Consider the following 21,011-nt stretch of genomic DNA (forward strand, 5'->3'; position numbering starts at 1 on the left):
CTGAAAGCTTCTTTGAGAGTCATGTCTTTAATCTCCTATTTGAGCATTGATACATATTACACATGAGTTATTTGTACACTCCCACTTAAAGGGGGAGCAACAATTTTATGTGAATGGTTTATCCTTTGATACAGCCTGACTGTGTTAAATAAAATAATAGGCTTCTCATGACCATCCCCTGTCTGCAACAGCTTGCCTTTTAACTGATTTATTAGTTATACAATACACATTAAAGAATATATATATTCAGAAGAAAGAAATTGCAGACCTTGAGTTTTTTTTACGTGACCCTGTGTAAAATGCCTAGAAGAATGCAAATTGGATGTTTATTTTTAAGTAAAAATCATTACTTTTAGTTGTTATTTAGATTTAGTATTATTTTTGTTTTTAAACATGAATTTGACAAGTTTGAATAAATAGAAGACAAAATTATCTAACATCTAAGAAGCTACAAAAAATTTCCTCTGTGTTGAATAAAACTGTTTTGACATTTATTACTGTGTACAAATGCTTTAAAACACATACTACTTAGCTTGTAAAACCAAATGCCTTAAAATACTGTCTGATTGCAACTTGCTTTTACTCAACATATTTCAATAATTCTTTTTGCATATGTATATCACATGCAAGTCTCACTCTTGTAGAAAGATATATTTGTTTAACTGTGACCCTCTTAAATAAACTTTCAAATTTACTGAATTCTTCCTCTTTACTAAAGCACCACAAATGTTCCATTGCTGTTTAATATCATAAACATAAATCCCAAATGGGTTCTGTTTCCTACCTATTAATTTGATGCTCACTGCAGTCTATAGAATTGTGTTGAATCCTTGTTACACTGAGATGCATGTAGCTTTAATGGTATTTGATTTAAGCTTAAATTTGTGGGATAATAGCTTAATAAAAGTTGTTTAAAACACAGTTACTTTTCTCTTACTACTTGCCTCGTAAAATTTATATGAATTCCATTAGGGATTAGGGATCGCCACAAGGGATCATCCGTCTCCATACCCTCTGTCCTCTACATCTGCCTCTTTCAAACCACCTGCATGTCTTTCCTCACCACATCCATAAACCTCCTCCTTGGTCTTCCTTTTTTTTCCTTTTTCCTGGTGGGTCCATCCTTAGCATTCTCCTACCGAAATATACCCCATGTCCCTCCTCTGCACATTTCCAAACTCTTTTCTTCACTTCTCTAACATACTCTCTATTACTTTGCACTGTTGACCCCAGGCACCTAAACTCCTCCATCTTCTCCACCTCTTTGTCCTGCAACCAAACCACTCCACTGCCCTCCCTCTCATTCACACACATGTACTCTGTCTTACTCCTACTGACTTTCATTCCCCTTCTCTCCAGTGCATACCTCCACCTCTCCAAGCTCTTCTCAACAATATCATCCGCAAACATTATAGTTCATGAAGACTCCTGTCTGACCTTGTCCGTTAACCTGTCCATCACCACTGCAAACAGGAAAGGGCTCAGAGCCGATCCTTGATGCAATCGAACCTCCACCTTAAACCAGTCTGCGTTCCTACTGCACACTTTACTGCTGTCACACTGTCCTCATACATGTCCTGCACCACCCTCACATACTACTCTGACACACCAGAAGTCCTCATATAATACCACAACTCCTCTCTCAGCACCCTGTCGTACTCGTTCTCTAAATCCACAAACACACAATGCAACTCCTTCTGACCTTCTCTATACTTCTCCGTCAACATTCTCAAAGCAAATAATGCGTCTGTGGTGCTTTTCCTTGGCATGAAACCATACTGTTGCTCACAGATGGTCACCTCTTCTCTCAGCCTGGCTTCCACTACTCTTTCCCATAACTTCATGGTGTGACTGATCAACTTTATTCCCCTGTAGTTACTGCAGGTCTGCATATCTCCCTTATTCTTAAAGATCTGTACCAACACACTTCTTCTCCATTCAAAGTAAGTCCGTGTAAAATGGCTGAAAAACAATTAGCTTATCTGTTAGAATAGAACATGCGGGTGACTTCTATAAAAAAAACACTCTGATGTGGCCAAAACGTACTAGGCATCATCTGTGATAATGTGGCCAAAATTTACTAAAGCACATGTGTAATAATGTGGCCACAATTTACTATGGCACTTATGTGATTCATCATCCAGTACATATGGGATCTAACTTAATATGCGCTACAGGCTGGAGTGCAAATTTACTCCACAGATGCACCACTGCTTCGCTGCTGTGCCAATGAACTTTAATTCTCTTTTATCTGCCACCTACTGGTCATGTATGATCCTGCAACATTAAAGGATTCAAACCGTTCAACAACCTCCTGAAATACAAAACAGTGGTGTTCTGAAATTCTATCATTTTTTTAAATTGATTGAAAAAAAAATTTTTTTGTATCGCAGGTGGTCATTATAGCTGAAGTATAGTTTTTCATAAAAAAAATAAATAAAATTTATTATTCTGATTTCAGTTAAAATATTTTTCCATTTATAGGTTTTTTCATGTTTTCATTAGACTATAAGAACCTTGAAGGGTTCCTTCAAAAATTCCTTTATGCTTTTTAGAACTGATATCAATTAGATTTTTTTTAATCCAAATTACTACTAACTGCAAACTCCTATTGGATACACTAAAGTCCTTAATCAATTTCTTTGTTTTGTATTTAAACAATTTTTTTGTTTCATTCAAAAATGATTTAGGACTGCTTTTGGCTCAAATAATATGTTGTGCTTTTGGCCGCTCTTAAACATTATGAATGAAAGCACTTCTATCCTAGCATTTGGGCCACAATCTTGAAATGATTAGGCATTTCTGAGAGGGAAAATGAAAGCCACCTAGTTGAAAGTTTGGATCACATCAAAGAAGCTGCAGACATAACAAGGTGGGCACGTTTAAACACACCAAAGCCAATCTTTGACTCTGCACCCACACCTGAAACCTACTATTCTTCCAAACATTTTACTATCCTGTAAAGGATCTATCCAGTGGAATTTGTACAAAAAGAACAAAATATATATGGAACATATTGCTTTGCAGTAAAGTTCCCATTTTGGAAATATGTTGCTGTATTTTTTCTTTTTTTTTTTACTGAATTAATAAAACAAAATTTTAAATGTGCTATCAGATTTCTGGAACCAATTTTTATACTGGATATGATAGCTAAACACATAAAACAATCTATTCAGAGTATGGGTAGGTTTCTCATAATCCAGGAAGCCAACAAGTGACTTTAAGAAACTAATAAGGTATCAGTTGTGCCAATTAAGCCTTGTCTTCACAACTGAACAAAATGTCTGTGTATTTTTTTAAACAAAAATTGTCAATGTATAATACAATATAGTACACTATTTATACATACCCTGAATGTTAATTTAATTTTATCTGACTAATCAATTAATAGCAAAAATAAATAAATTAAATAAAATTAAATAACCTTCCAATTAATCGAGTAACAAAATAATTGGTATTTGCAGCCCAAAATGATACACATATTCGTACCAAACCGGTTTGGTGCATGTGTACCGAATGCAATCCTTTTTACACGAAACATAGTCTGAGGTCCCCCACGAACGTCTTATTATTATTATTATTATTATTATTATTATTATTATTATTATTATTAAACTTGATTAAACACAATAATGCTAGTGGTATAAAAAAATTTACTAAAGTTAGCTCTACATTACTGTGACTACTCACTCCATTCTGAAAATACGATTTGTAGTGCGCCAAAATACAATTTGTAATGCGTTGTAAAACTCAGATTTTGGTTTGCGAATGCACGAAATCACTTCACTTCCACTATATGAAATCTTTTGCGATTTATGTCCAACTTCAATCATTTCTCTTAAAAGGGGAAAAAACAATTATGGCAATGGCAATTCTGCATATCATGGGAATTAATGAATTAATGATGGAATGAACACATTTGTTGTTAAAGTATGCTGAAATAACAGTTAAAAAGAACAAATCTTTAGAAAATTAAATATTAAATGTAAAACACGCACACACACACACACACACACACACACACACACACACACACACACACACACACACACACACATATATACACTTATATACACATATTTGGGTATCACAGATGTGTATATACACTTATATACACATATCTGTGATACCCAAATGGGGTCTAACAAATTAAAACTATTTAATTTCATTTTTCGATTTATTTAATTGATTATTCAATTTAATCAATAACCCAGCTATTAGGGAGGCACAAGCCAGTGCACTCTTAGTGCCGGTCCCAAGCCCGGATAAATGGGGAGGGTTGCGTTAGGAAGGGCATCCAGCGTAAAACGTGCCAAATCGAATATGCGAATATGCGGATCACTCAATTTAATCAATATAATAAACAGGTGTATTGCATTCATTGAATATAATATTGGATATTATTTGTATATTTTTTATTTGTATAAAATATTATAAAATATTATTTTATAAATTATTTATCCAAGAAGGTAAATTGTTTTAAAAATGTAAACTGGTGATCTTTACAAATGTTAATAATAATAAAGTGCCTTAAAAAAAAGATTTTGTTTTGTATTTCTTCCCTGAAACAGTACTGTAATTGAACCAAACTGAGGTACGTACCGAACCATGAATTCTCTGTACCTTTACACCCCTAATATATACAATATATAATATATATATTTAAAGGTTCTGTGATCATGCCCCAATATCACAAAAGTAAAAAGCAATTTCAAAAGTGCTGCATCCCTCTTGTTGCAATTTTTTCATTTTCAAAATCAGTAACATCTCTTTTTTGTCCTATTTTTCCTGAAGAAAAAAAGCTGCCTGATAATTTTGCACACCTTCACATAGAGTGTTGATCTCCTTAGGCCATACCCTCTCTCATTATACAAATACACATCAGCTGAAATGCTTAAATCTCACAAGCATTCATGTTTAAATAGCTTGGAGTTGGAAAATGTGCATAAAAATAATGATTTGGTCAAAATACTTACTTGCCAAATAATTGTGCACACTGTATAAACACATTTTTCTTTCTTGGCTAAACAGTTATTCTGATTGGACATTTAATTATTGGTATATTCCGAACTACATGTCAGAAGTAGTAGTATTACAGAACTATTTAACAACAACCTACGTAACAATGGACAAAGAAGGATCAACGTTTAGATGTTATTTAAATGTAATATATTTAAAAAGACTCAGAGCAACTGCACATTGGGTTCTACTTTAAAAACAATAGTATAGTAATGGCAAGAAATCAAGAAAAATTGTCACTTTTATTTCACAGCATATTTGTATTATTCCTGACTTTCAATTAAATGCACACTAACTAAAAATTACTTATCGTATGTTCCAGTGAAGTACGATTTAAGAATACTTTCAAAATTAATAAAAAACTATTTAGATTTCAAATAGTTAAATTTTACTTCATCGTGGACCTAATAATAAGTAATAAGACCTTTATTTTGCAATAACTAGATGATTATTATCTGTGGATTTTTCTATGAAAAATAATGTAATGTTATAATTGTGTTACATTTATAGTAGTTATAGTTATGTTATAAGTTATAGCATGTTATAGCAAGTTTTTTTTTAAGATGTTCTGATTTTACAGGGACGAAATAGGGATGAAATCCAACAATATTGACATGAATGCATATACTATGGGTATTTCCAGCCCAAAACAAAAAAATTATGGGTGATATGTTCGGGGTCTGGCACTAGTGAATTTAATTAATGTTTACCAAGGCTGATATCGCTCAAGAAAAATACTTTATACATTAGTGTATATATACTGTAGTTCATGGTCAGAATTACTGAAAAAAAGAAAGCATGCCGAGTAGTCATAAATTGCAAACTGTCCAAGTAACTTGCAAATATTTAATCATGTATGAGGTCTAAATACAAATGCCATGTTACAATTCCAAAGAATAATTGCATTTATTAAATAATGTTGGACATTCATGCTGTAATTATATTTTAATAACTTGTAGCTGACCCATTAATGCTGGTTGTTATCATGAAACATTCATTTTACCAGCTTACTGGCATATATTTAGCAGGTAGATTAATTGATTTGAATTAATTGAGTACAGCTTAAAAGGTTTTCATCAAATGTTTTATCTGACTCATAACAACATTTAAACAAGGTATCATGTCATCTTTGTGTGAGGAAAAAGAAATGACTTGTTAAATATGAACCTAAATGGAAATCACTACATACAATATTTACTATTGAGCAGACATCTCCAATGCCAAAACCTTAAATATAATCTCGCTAATGATCTTAATAGAATACCTTACCTTACAATACACCCAATAGAAAAGCATCTGACAATCACTTCTGAAGTGTGCATTAATGTATTTTAAATGGAGCCATGGTTGATTAAAGGATCAATCCACTCTGTGAGGTAGATTATAATACCTTCATCCACATGTGTATTACACTTCCCTCTTCAATTGTACATCTCTTCATATCAATTAAAGTAATGCACTGTGTGCTATTAGCACACTGCAGCCACCTTCTTTTCTCTTTAATCTTCTGTACATGTTTCTATTGATGGAAATATTGATTTAATGTTCAGGCTCTTCCTTTCATCTTGTAGACCTCAAAACACACCCTCATGTTGTCTGAGGTTTGCTTAAATCCTTTCATGTTATGTATAAGATAGAGGGTTTGGATATGGCAACAAAGTCCATGATAAAAAGGAGCACTTAAACTAAAAAGAAATGAAAGTTTGAATTTACATAAATTGCCATGTTCTACATGCTTTATATCAATTTCAATTTCATTTCTAAACATAACCAAATATAAATCACAGTGTTTTCATATCTGGGATTAATTCTCTTGTCTTGTGCCACTCAGATATGAAATTGATAAATTGATATGAAATATACTGTTTGATGTAATTCAGTGAATATTAAAAATCCACTTACAGATAAACAGATCTGCTTTTTGCGCAATACACTTCACACCCTGTTTTTTCCTTTCTGCATAATCTTGCACAGCTGCACTTTTAGGTAAAAATCATAAAGAAGTCCCACTGTTTTGCCTCCCAAGAATGTGAATGAAAAAACTGCCACATGCTCCGTATCCTGTTTTAACTTTTTATAATTCCATTTCTATTTTTATTGTAAATTGTAATGTTGTAAGTTGTTTATATGTAACATAAAATCTGAATATGAGAAATAGCAATTTGAACATAACTCTGACCATGCCACTACCTTTGCAAACATCCACAGATTTTAGTACTCAATCCATAAAACTATTTATGAATTCACTTGAGGAAACCAGATCCATCTGACCATATAATTTACAAATTATTATTATTATTATTATTATTATTATTATTATTATTATTATTATTATTATTAGATTGGTGAGAATTTAACACCAAAATGTGTATATTATGCAGATTTAAACATTTTTTCATTGGTGGATATAAATGCTCTAAAAGGTATTGTTGTACAGTCTGAGCCAAATACTCTACTATACTTGTAAAGTCTGAGGAAAACACTGTACAGCTTATTCTTCAAGAGATATGCTTGTTTTGGTGCACACAAACTCCATCATACCCCCAGTAACCAGGTTAAGTGAGATTACATCACATAAAATAGACCCCAATTAAAATAGAGTAGCGATGATACATACTGTTCATTACAGATAGTTACCAAAATATATTATTGATGATGATAATAATAATAATAATGTTAACTAATTTTCATTAATATTCCTGAGTTGACAATAAATATGTGGGGGTAAAAGCTGCAGAAGTATCTGTCAGCTGATGTAGGTGATACCATTTCCTGTTTTGTACATCTCTGCTGGTCCTAGAGCACACTGATGGCAGTTAGGCTACATACCTGCACCTGTGACCACAATTCAGTTATCGAGTAACTGCTGGATTCAGGTTTACAAAAGATTAATTCCAGTATTGATGTCACTTTGAAATCTTTATATGTCCTTTTGTCAAATATATTATTTGCTAATAATTTGTAAATTTCTGTTACAAAATAACCTTAATCTGACAGGCAAAAATAACCAAGAAATACAAACATGAGACAAAGGTGACAAACACTAGCGCTCATTAACAAAAAGCCTGACACAAGTGCAAAACCTGTCATGTGTCAAGAATCAGTGAAGTGCAGCGGGCAACAGGAATCACTCAAAAGAACACCCCCTTAATACACAGCTCTAAATTAGTGGTAAGCTATATGAGCTAATCTTCATATTGTGATATTTTACACTGTCCAGATGATATCGATATTATATTGCAATATGAGAAAAAAATGAAACCACATTTTTGTAAAATTTTTTTTTTTTTTACAGCCAATTACAGGCAAAATAATATATTTTAAACTTGTACAACTAGAAAAATGTAGTGTTACTAAATTTAATTCTGAATGTTGGGAAGGGCAAGATACAAGATCTCCAGCAGTAAATATTTTAGCCAGTGTTTGTATGGATAATTTAGACTGTTATAATGCTCTCTGTGTTTGATGTGTTTGCCAGTGTAGTATGGTGCTGGACACAGTAGAGGACAAAATGTAAACATTTAGCCTCATCTCTGTATTGTCAATAGTAGTGTTAAAAAATGTAACGAGCAACAAATTAAACAAAACAATATAATTCATGAATATGAAATGGTATCCACGATATAGCAAAATCCATTCATGGCAGAACATGATACTAATAGTCACATTCATATCGATATATAGCACCCACCCCATCTTTCAATGTGCAAAATAAGATTCAAGATGGGGTCCTGGACAGCCAGGTAAGATGACTATAGACAGACATGGGCAGCTAGACACAACATCCTCCCGCTGGGAATAAGATAGAGCAAGATTATCCATGTAGTCGATAGGTAACATTCCAGTTAGAACACACATGCAGAACCACAATCACTAAACAGTTATTGGGGTAACTGAAGTTCAAGACAGCGCCCAAGGGAGGAGCATCGTTCTTCATGAAGCCAGAGGAGGGAACGCTGTTGTTCATAAAGCATATAAGAGGAGCTACAGGTAATATAGTGATGTCTAATTTTTTTGGTTTTTTTTTTTTTACTGGTTTTAACCAGTATGGGAGTCCTCTCCCCAATGTTCCACAAGGAGACAATTGACAATCAGGCCAAGCCAAGAGTTTGCCCAGTTTGCCCAGTCCAAGTCAAGCTGCCTCTGGTTCTCTTGGACCTGCTCCTTTTGGTTTGCTCCTCTTTCCATTTTAGGCCTCACATTCTCTCACATAATAGAAGACAAGGCAGGTGCAAATGGGGACTTTCTTTATCGGTATTTTAAACAAACCATCATAAAGACAAATAATCTAAAGTGCAAGAGAACAAGATAACCATAACATGAATGACAAAATTCATATATCAAGAATAATGAGTGTGAAACAACGAGTGAGCTGGAAGGTATAAATTAAATAGTAGAGCTCATTAACATAACACATGGCAGAAGTGCATAAGCAGTCATGTGATAAGAATCAGTAAGGTGTAGTGGCTGATAGAAAATGTAGACCAGTGACAAAAAGATGGCACAACCCTGACACATACCATACTCAGAGTTGTGTTAAGCAAGCAGTCATGATTTAATATGGAACAAACCTCAGACATAATTACATACTTATGTGCTATTTGGACAGTTGCATGCATGTGGAAGAGTCATGTTTCAGCTGCACGTAATTTTGACCTTGGACTTGCACAGTATCATCTTGAGCAGTTTTAAATCCAGCTTTATAGACTAATAGTTTGAAGTAATGAGCAAATGCTGTATTGGTAAATTAACCCACACATTCATTGGTTAATATGATAATTGCAAATTGTGCAACAACATATATTTATAATATCCTCCTATTCTCCTTTTTTATGCATGCCATCATTAATTTTAATTCATTATAAAATTGCTTTAGCCTTTTTTAAACAATTGTTTCTTTTATGAGTGCATCATATTACATCAGCAAAAAAAAAATAAAAATCTTTATTCCACATTTTGTATTTCCAAGGTTTTTTCAGTCTCAAGGTGATCTACAAAATGACAAACCCATTGCTGGATTTTCCAGTTATTAAACTAACTGCAATTCAATGAAACACAAACTCTTAGTATTTTCTAACCATGTTATGAGTTTAAGCGTGAGCTACAAGAAAAAAATGAACCTATATTGTCATGTGAAATAGAAATACACCCTCTTTGAATTATATGGTTTTATGTACCAGAATATAATATAAATCACCTAAAACTTTTCAGGTCTTAAAGTTTGGTAAACACCACCTCTGATGAACAACACCATATAACATATATAATAAAGCCGAAATGTACAAGTCATGTGAAAAAATTATCATACTGTCATAAAGTCCTAGCAAACTCACCCCAAGGTCAGACTGTGCAAGGTCAGACTGTGCAATGCTCAGAGGAATTGCAATTAATGTTAAATATAAATGATAGAACAATTAAAATTGGTAAAAAAAAACAAAAAAAAAAAACACGTACGATTTGCATCTCAGTTAGCATGCTAAAAGTGAATGACAGCACAGGCCTTTCTTAAAAGAACATGGCAGAATCTGAACTAACAAGACTTCTGGAACAATTTTTTTTGTTGGACAGATGAAACCAAATTGAAGATTTTTGGCTATAATGCACAGGACCCTGTCTGGCAAAAAAAACAAACAAACACAGCATATTATCAGAAACACCTCATAAGAACTTTCAAGCAAAGTGATGGTCTTGGTCTTGGTCTTGGTCTTGTTTAGCAGTCACATGACCTGAGACCATGAACCCCTCTGTATAACAAAGTTTTGTAATGTCAAATATCAGGCCATCTGTCTGACAGCTGAAGCTTGGATGAAATTGGGTCATGCAACACAACAATTATCCCAAGCACACTAGCAAATCTATAAAACTATGGCTCAAAGAAGAAAAGAATCAAGGGATTGTCTTGTCCTGTCAAAGTTTAGTCCTCAACCTGTCTGAAATGCTGTGGCAGGACCTGAAGTGAGCTTTACATAAACAAATGCCTGCAAACCTCAATAAATTGAAGCAAAGCTGTAAAGATAAGTGAACCAAAAATCCTCTACAATAATGTGAGAGACTGATAAAGTCATACCGAACATGATTACTTCAAGATATTACTGCTAAAGTTGGTTCAACAAGATTCATATGGGGTATTTAGTATTCCACACATGGCTTCTCCATTTTAGCTTGATTTAAAAAAAAAAAATTTATAATGACATGGTATAATATGTCAGGTGTTGTTTATCTGAGGTTGTATTTACCTAAATTTAAGATCTGACAAGGACCAGATTATAATTTTTTTTAATTGAGCTCTGACACAGTATGTGAAACCATAGTATTCAAAGAGTTAATTTTCACACAAATGTATACATACATATCTGGCATCAAACATTGCCAGCAAATCCTTAATTTTTTCAAGATGCTAATTGCGACCTTCATGGATTGGACATATGTCCCACACATTTCACCTTCTGTCATTTTCTTTAAACCATGCTTGAAAATGTTAAGCTGCGTAGCAGGGAACATTATAATAGCCACTGCCATTAGGAAATCCTGACAGTGTACACTGTCTGCAACAAAATTTATATCAGTGGTAACTTTAAAAGTAGCATCTACATAAATGCCAGGACCCAAGCAAATTTGAGAGCATCATGCTGTCTCTGCCAACTTGTCCACTTCCCATGCATTTAGTGCTAACTATTACCCAAGTTAATAGCACACACACACACACAAACACAGCAATATCTTTGATGTAAAATAAAGCATGATTCATTAGACAATGCCACCTTCTTACATTGCTCTATGGTTTAGTTCTGAATGACTTTGACAAGGCCATAGTGTGGTGGCTAGACAACTGGGTTACAACATTGCCAAAACAGCAGGTCTGGTGTAGTGTTGTACTAACAACCATACATGGAGTAGGTTGGCCAATTTTATGATAGCAAAAACATTGTAAAAGCTGTGAAGAAAACACCCAAAACAACAAAACCAGTGACATAACATACATAACAACCTCCACCGAGCGTTGGAAACTATCACAATCCACCTTGCAAAAAGAAAACTTTTGAGAGAAGAAATATAGAGGACATAACACAAAATGCAAACCACTCATTAGCAGTAAGATAAGGGATAAACAATTATTAGGAACAAACTTATTGGCAATAAACCTATGCTTTCTTTTATACGACCTTAAACCGCTTTATCTGTGTAAAGCTGCTTTTGAGGCAATGTCTATTGTAAAACGTGCTATACAAATAAAAATTAATTGAATTAAAGTAAGCACCAGAATTCCAGATTAGAATTAAGATTGGAATTATACAGATGGGCCTACAGTATGAACAACATAGTACTAATAAAATCAGTATTTAAAAAAGTAATAACTGTGGTAACAATAATAGTAGCAATTAAACATTCGGTTCATAAAGTAATGCACTGCAAAAAAAAAAAAACATTTCATGGGGGAAAAAAGTTAAACGTTTTAGACTGGCCAAGTCAATTACCTTGCATGCACACACACACACACACACACACACACACACACACACACACACACACACACACACACACACACACACACACAAACATTTAGAGCTTAGAGTTTAGAAGTTTTGCTACCCTTGATAACAGTTACTATGTTTCTCAGGTAACAGCTTTGCTTGCTCTGTTTTCCATGGTAAACCACAAGACCTAACAACTGTACATGCACAAACCCTACATTTGTGTGAGCTATACACTCAATGTTGTTTAGCTAAGACATACCCTTCATCATTAAGATGGTCCTAATCAGTATAATAACTGAATTCACCTTCCAGGTATTTAGATAAAAAATAGAAAGGGTTTTTTAATTGTGCAACTTGCTTGTGGACTGAAGCCAAATTGCATGCAGATGTGTATTAGAAATGTTTTTAAATTATTAACAGCATCAAATGTATATGTTATTATTATATACAGACATATAATTAATGAATAAACCAATATGCACTTTTGCTATTTAATGCTTTTTACATTTATGTTAATTAAATAATCATTAAATTAGCAAAAATGTGTACAAACTTTTAAAATGTGCAGCATAGGTCTTATAGATGCGATGCGCTGCTTCCTTTTTCATACATCGCCCAGATACCGATACATGTATGATTTTCTATACATTTAAACTGCCTATTAATACAATTATAATGTATTTTCTATTAAAAACAGCACTTTGGTGTCTTTGGATATAGCTGCTCTCTCTCTCTCTCTCTCTCTCTCTCTCTCTTTCTCACACACACACACACACACACACACACACACACACACACACACACACACACACACACACACACACACACACACATATATACACACATACAGCAATTTGCATAGCCATCTGTAGCTCATCTTAGAATAAGTCTGCTCTCTGCTGCTTTTTTCTTTGGAAACCAGCAACATAAATGTATCCACTAACATTATTTTGGGATCAGGACCACAAACTTGGCTTTCATGATCAAGGGAACTAAACTTGTGTGGGACTTAGTGTTAAGGACTGTGTAGGCAGTAAAAAGAGATCAGCAAACATTAAGCAGACTTGCTCTTTAACAACAATGTTGAGCGTAAACATTTAATGCCAAAGATGATACAGCATCTGACCGTTGATAGTGGCTTAGAGTAAGGTGTTCCAGGTGCATTACTGTATATGGTTTTCAGCTTTTCAGTGTGTACTACTCCCATTCTATTCATCTGATAAAAAAACTAACTAGAGAGGCATAACACATGCATTCTCCTCTCTCGACATTATTCCCACCTACAACAACATGTATTATTATAATAATCCAGACAAAAGTTAAACATGCAAACATTCATGTATAAACATTGAGACAGTTCTTAGACTAACCACATTACACCTCATTGCTTTACTCTTCTTGAACGACTTGGCCTTGATAACACTGAACACAGGATGTAAGATGTATGTGTGCAGTGCAGTTACCACAATGCTCACACTATGCATGTGTGTTGATCACAGCTTAATTGTAATGAAAACATACCGAGCTAAAAGACGACTCTAAAACTTCTAAAAGGAACAGAACAATTTAACAATTTTGCAGTGGTTTTCATTCACAAAATAAAAATACTTCTAAAATACGTAACATTCAACATATTACTGCATGTGCACCCTAAATTTCAAGACTTTTGACTATAGTAAGCGTGAGTCTTTTTTTTTCTCTCAAGATTTCCCCTTCTTACTATCTACAATACTTTGTTCTCAATCCCACAAGCATAGCTCTATTTATGGTAGGTAAATGCTTCCAGTTGGACCCCTGATTATAGGGGGACAAAAACACATGGGAAAACCACATTCCATAATATCTGAAGGGAAAAACTAGTCAATGTGGGAAACTAGTCCTCACAGAATATTGACTTTGCACAACGATATTTTATTTAGAAGAAAGATCCACTCTGAACAAGGCTATAGCATTGTTGTAGGCCACGTTGGACACTCACTTATTCCTCAAAGCTTTTACATCAGTAAGAGTGATCGCTTAAGAAATAACATGCTGATTTCCAACAAATTAAACAAGCAGTGGCTCTTCCAAACTTTTGAATGATACACACAATCTTAATGATTACATTTAGTAGGATAACTGTTCTTTTTTAAACACATTTTTTTTATCAAACTACTGTTCTACAGTTTAATGTAACAGAATGCCTTGAACTGTGATTAAAATACAAATAAAATCCAGGGTTAGTTCATCTTTTCACTTTATCAATCTAAGCTAAAGTTTTAACACAAATACAACCAAAAGCACCTAAAGTCTTTCTTTCCTGTTGGGTAAATAAGGAAGATATGCCACCCACGAAGTTCAAAACCTCCTTTTTTGCATTCAATGAAAAAACTACAAAAATAACATTATGCTGCATGTTTAACATAAACTATTATTTACGGTATATCCTTGTTGACTAGACGTGGGTAAACATTGCTGTGTGATGGCTTGGTGAACTGGAGAATTATATATAAATATATGATAAAGGAGGAAAAGATGGAAGAAAGAAAGAAAGAAAGAAAGAAAGAAAGAAAGAAAGAAAGAAAGAAAGAAAGAAAGAAAGAAAGAAAGAAAGAAAGAAAGAAAGAAAGAAAGAAAGAAAGAAAGAAAGGTTCTAGACTGGGACATATGGAGAACTTCTTCCCACTCCTATGGTCAGCCAACACCACACACACCCTGAATTAGTGTGGCCTAGACCCAGCGGAGCCTCCCAAGCCGCATGGGGCCACAGCAGCCAAATCCCACTCCCATCTGATACCCATTGAGTCACACATATGGAAACCGACATGTACATGGCATATGAGAACGCATGCACATCTGTTTGTATTAACACATGTCTAGCATAAACATAAGTTTTCTTATTAAGCACGCTAGGCTTTTTGTGAAAGATGTGTATGAAAGCATGTGGCAGACCATGCATATGTCAGCACAACAGGTGAAAAAACTATTAATGAAGATTGTAGGAATAGCTATGAAGTATAATCAAACCTGGCATAGTTAAAGCAGTTCGACGTAGATACTTTTTGTGACCCAGATAGCATGCTCTTAAATGGCTCTTATACAAATGTAATGTTAATATGCCAGCCCTTGTATAATTGTATACATTTATTCAATCCCTCTTCACAGACCCTAGGCAAAGCTAGAGATAAAAAAAAAATGTATTGGTAGGGAAGTAGGAAAAAGAATTGTTTATAAAAAAATATTTATTCTTATGGCATTCTTAACAATAAACATTATCATAAAGCAGCTTTACAGAAATAGACTTTAACAACATATATTAATTTGAGCAAGGCAATCTACATATACGCCTCAGACAAAACAGTAAACATTTGTACAAATCATAGCTTTATAGGGTTATGCCTGTTTTTCCCTGATGCTTTAGCAAGTATAGCAAACAGATATGTTTATTTGTATAGCATGCCCACCCTAAATATGTGATGAAAAGCATAGAAGTTCGAAAAAGTAGATGAGGAAGAAAAGGTCACCGCTTACGTCTTCCTAGTGATTTGAAGTATCATGCCACATGTTACATATCCACCTAAATCTGACAGTATTTAGCTCAGGGGATAGTAATATTATGAAGGTTGTATTCTCATTCTGTCAGGAGTTTTGTACATTGCAAATTCACATATGTTCTATTGTTTTACTTTGCTACGGTGTCTATTACACATATCTTTTAGACTACCAATGTAAAGGCATGCACGTTACCCCCACACCTGGGAGATGACAGGATAAATGCACTTCTGCCATTTAGTTGTTGTTGATCCCAGACTCTTAAATCTAGACGCACACACTACTATGTTTGGGCTGCAAGGGTATTTTAGTCATGTGGCAATAAGTCTTTACTGTGAAACCTTAAATGTGTCATCAATCCGGCCTTGCTGACATCAATCATTTATGATCTGGGAGCCATGGTTACCTTGAGGTGGGGGATTTTCTTTCATTTTACATCATATAAATAAACATGACAGACTGACTCACTTAGTGAAAGTCTTCTGATGATATAAGATACTGTATGTGTGAGAAGTACAGATAGATGAAACATAATGGGATTAAGGACTGCTAGACTTTAGTCAGTAATGAAATAAAAGGCCCTAGACAGGAAGTTTCTGAGTAAGTTGTCTCTTTATGTTGTGGTCTATAAGAATTAAGTTCAGCTTAGAGTCCACTGTAAACAATGTTTCTTCAAATCCATATTTATGTGTAACTTTACACCTGCAAAACAGCATCATATATACGCATATTTATGTGTACTATCGTATATATAATGTACTTAAAAAAAACTCAATGACCGACTGACCGACCGTTAATGTGCATTGTTGGGTAATGAGAATTTCAGAAAGAATACTTGTTTACTTGTCACATGTACCTTATGGCACAGTAAAATTCTCCTTGCATATCCCAGTTAGGGATGACGTTAGGAACTGAGGTCAGAATGCAGAATCAGCCATGATACAGCACCCCTGGCGCACAGAAAATTAAGGGTCTTGCTCAGAGGCCCAAATTCAGTCACTTAGGTAGTTATATTTATATTTTTCGGTCACTAATGGTGTTTAATCCTACTTGTCCAATAACTTAATTACAAGCGGAACTAATTCATTTGCTAAAATGTGCTTCTTAATAGTGTTAATCCTCTGCCAGCTGTTTATCAGTATCAGAGGCACAAAGAGCTAAAAAGTCCACAGTTACTATAGAGGGTTTATACAACATATTCTATTGTTTGTACAGAAAAAATGTTGTATGATTAAGCTAAAGTCAAAATAAGCATTAAATGTGTGCACAAAGAAGAATTAATAATATACAACATTATTTATGGTGGGCAGGAGAAAATGTTTAGATTATTCTAAGCATATACACTTTATGGGCAAAGTATTTGGATGCCTGACCATCACACCAATATGTGGGTTTGTCTAAACAAAAGCATATAGCCAGATAAGCACCAAGACCCCTGATCTAGAATATCTTAGTGTGTTGTAACATTAAAATTTCAATTCACTGGAGCCAACAAAGCATTTGTAATTCTGTTCCATTAAATTTGATTCAAATATGAAGAATCCCAAATGTATTAACATAGACCATCTAATTTGTTATATATAAATATGAACAATGTTATATTGGGCATAGTTTTCCTAAATCAATAATGCTTACTCACAGTGTTTGTCTATAACATATGTAATGTTAAATAATTAAAATGTGTCATATTTTTGAATAGATAAACAGACCAAATTCTATACTATACGTAAACTAAACTATACGTTTTCTTCAAAACCATGTTGCGCTTTATATTCTTAGACGACTACATTCTTGGTTAGCATTATTTTTCAATTTAATGCCCAAATTTTCATTACAAATAATAAAACAATAAAAACAATTTAAAAAGTAGAATCTAACAAATACGTAAATTTTTTGTGTTATAGTATGTTTGAAACTAAATAAAGAAACATGCAACATCTTAACTATTTATTATTTAAAATGTTGAACATTTTCTTTTTTTGTAATTTGTGTGTTTTTTTCATTTTCTATATCCCTGATTTTCAATGTCATCTCAGAATTTTGGACTCCACTGCATAGTTAGGTGTATACACAGTAAAGACCACAACACATCTCCACAATACAATTTGTTAATGATTATTTTTTAAATATTCAGAATTGAAAATTATTTTCTAAGCCACATAAACAGCTGAAACCTTTGTTATGAAAATTATATGGAAATGTTTATAATTCAATGTACCTTGTAAAACCACTGCATTAATGTACAAGCCTCAGCACCCAACTGAGTTTTACTCTTACATTTATAGCTTTGTATGTTGATGGCATGAATCAAGGTTTAAAATTATTCAAGATCTATTTTTTCTCAAGACCTCACCAGGGAAAGATGGATCAGGCCAGTCAGATGTATTTTTGCTTGACCTCAAAGTCCAAAACAAATCTGACTATAATGAAGATATACAATAAGGAACTTACAGATGGTGACATTTGTCCATTAGGATGAAAGTGATCCGGCAACATTAGGAATGGGTATCCAGAAAAGGTTGATGTTTTGTACATCCCAGCATCTTGAGGCTTTGGTACTGAAAGGTTAAAATAAAGGGTTTCACTACATGACGAGACCTAAAGGGCACATATTTATGAGAGTTTCCAAGTCCAAAGACACGGTGAACGCTTTACAAACAGTGCTGTATTTATAGTAACATAAATTTTTTTATGCCAAGTGCATAATAAGTTATGATAAACCAGGTATCTTTATATATTACCATTACACAACAAAGCAATGAGTCATGAAGAACGGTGCATTAACGCATATTTGTTTACTAATGAGCATAAATAGTATATCCTCTTCAACCACCCTACTTCAAAATGCATGCAACTCTAATTAACATGCGTTTTAAGTGTTCATCTTTGCCGAATTCTTAAATTAGAAAGTCTTGAGTCATTTTCTAGAAGCTGCAGATCCGACATTGCTTACACAGGGTTATCTAAAGGCGATTATTATCGTTTCTATAGCAACAGTTCAATCACAGAAATAGGTTTTATCTGTGATATGGTTCATATCTGTTAGGAGACGTTTCTGTAATGTTTTTGGAAGGTGAGTCCCTAATGTCAGCTATTTGCAAATGTTTTTTTTTTTTTTTTTCAAGACATAGGACTTTTCACTTTCCAGTTTCGGATATTTCAAGCTGCATTTTATTATTATATTTTGTCTTTTTAACTTCATCAGAGGGTAAAAAAGATGCTGATGATGGACAATTTGTCTGTACAATTTGGCAGGGTCTCCTGGACGTTCATGGATTAAATCTAAAAGTTAAAAACGTGAAGTTTTGTTGATTAATATATAAAACAAAACCAGAAGACATACTCTGGTCGGTGCTTTTTCTAGAAAACTAACCAACTTTGTGTCAGGCCGTGGATTATTGCTATAAAACAGCACAGCGTTTACTATCCGTTACATATCACAGCAAGACGCCATAAAGAACTTACTTTTCGACGTGACTTTGTCCGGTGAGAACAATAACAATCACTAGCTGAGAAAACTCACTAGACCATTATGCGCATGCAAATGCAATAACAAAGGATAGAGGCTGGAATTAACCTACAGATTGGTGTCTGAAATGATTTCCGTTATAGCTAGTCTTCTTCAGGGTTAGTTTCTACTTCCAGTTTGATTACACTCACCGTCGTCAAGATGTTCAAGGTGTTCCCTGTGTTTCTCTTCGTACACCCTCTGCTCCTCCTGCTGTCCTGATCTACCCACCTGCAAACATTCAGAACAATAGAAGTGGAAGAAATAAACTTTAAGCTCAAATATGCCGCTTTTTAGTTATTGATCAGCATCATTAAAGAGAAAATAACACGTTTACAATAGCAATACAGGAAAGCACTTTTGCTACAACGCGTGCCCCCAAAACATCAAACAAAGTGATAAAATCGTGTTAGAAACAAACACGAGGAAAAATAATACCGGCTGATGCGAGTTTTGACTGATCTCCGATTCATTCACCAGCGAAGATTTCAGATCGGCCAAGTCCCGCTCGGTGAACGCGTTCTCTTGAATTTTTTCGTCTTGTTCTCCTTCATCTTTAAAGGCAATCATTTCGTCGTTGGCTCCGAGATCATCTCCCCCTCCGCTATTGAGTTGTGGCATATTTTTTTTCTTTGTAAAAAAAAAAAAATCACAACAAAACAAGACACTGCCACGTTCCTGTCAAAAACTTTTGTGATTTTTCTTTTTTGTCTGAATATGTAAGGGCTGAAACTTTTCGAGAGTCAACAGAGAAAAAGACGTAGGACCCTGGCGAGATGAAAAGTATTGTAGTCACGGCCTGTAACAAATACTGCTTTTGAGCAGAAGACACGTCGGGGAGCTCGAACATCAAAGGGCACCATGCGCTGATTGACACTTTCAATGACTGGTGGGGGTTGGACAATAGAGTTTCAGCCCAAGGTTTCCGCTCTTAAAGAGACATTGCGTATTTCTGAAATAAATAAGAAAAAGGAAAAAATCGCCTAAAAGTGTTCGTGAAACGTGAAATCAAAGTAGATGTATGTGTGTGGTTAAAACGTCAGAATACAGTTTCAACTCAAAAAGTGCTCGTAATAATGCGTTTCGTTACTTTATAATAGAAAAAGCAGCAAATCACAGCAACTATGGGGCTAACATGTTTTTACAGCATCAAGTTCTGTCCTATTTTACTAAGTAAATAATATCTGCAATGCACTTATGATAAATCCTGTCCAGTATGTTTAGTTTTTCTACACATTTTATCCCCTTTACTCACTCTACATTTAAGTAAAAGAAATGCCAAATGATCAGTATGAAGTTGTTTTGAAAAAAACAACTATATTAAGATAAGATTCGTTTAATGATACTGTAGTTCCTCATTGTTTAATAATAATGTAGTGGATATTATTCTCATACTGCTACACTCCAACACAAATCATCTTCTCAAGTCAAGTCCATGAGATTTTTCTTGTAATTCCAACCAATATACAGTAGTGTAC

General features: G+C 34.1%; 1 protein-coding gene across 17 annotated transcripts in view; it reads right to left on the bottom strand.

Moving 5' to 3' along the window:
- Window positions 1-20,412, bottom strand: part of tcf7 (transcription factor 7) — a 62,665-nt gene extending 42,253 nt beyond the window's left edge. For 5 of the 17 annotated variants that reach the window (XM_083565197.1, XM_083565196.1, XM_083565187.1 and 2 more), the window contains exons 1-3: window positions 19,972-20,410; window positions 19,686-19,764; window positions 18,477-18,583 (exon numbers count right to left, since the gene is read on the bottom strand). In XM_083565197.1, the coding sequence (XP_083421323.1) occupies window positions 18,477-18,583; window positions 19,686-19,764; window positions 19,972-20,154 (369 nt within the window). In that variant the 5' untranslated portion in view covers window positions 20,155-20,410. Of the gene's footprint in view, window positions 1-18,476; window positions 18,584-19,685; window positions 19,765-19,971 lie in introns of all 17 variants that reach the window. The other 12 variants (XR_014537352.1, XM_083565201.1, XM_083565199.1 and 9 more) reach the window with 4 other exon arrangements.
- Between the last annotated feature and the right edge of the window lie 599 nt (window positions 20,413-21,011).

The sequence above is a fragment of the Silurus aristotelis genome (genome assembly GCF_946808225.1).
Source record: "Silurus aristotelis genome assembly, chromosome: 16".
Taxonomy (NCBI): domain Eukaryota; kingdom Metazoa; phylum Chordata; class Actinopteri; order Siluriformes; family Siluridae; genus Silurus; species Silurus aristotelis.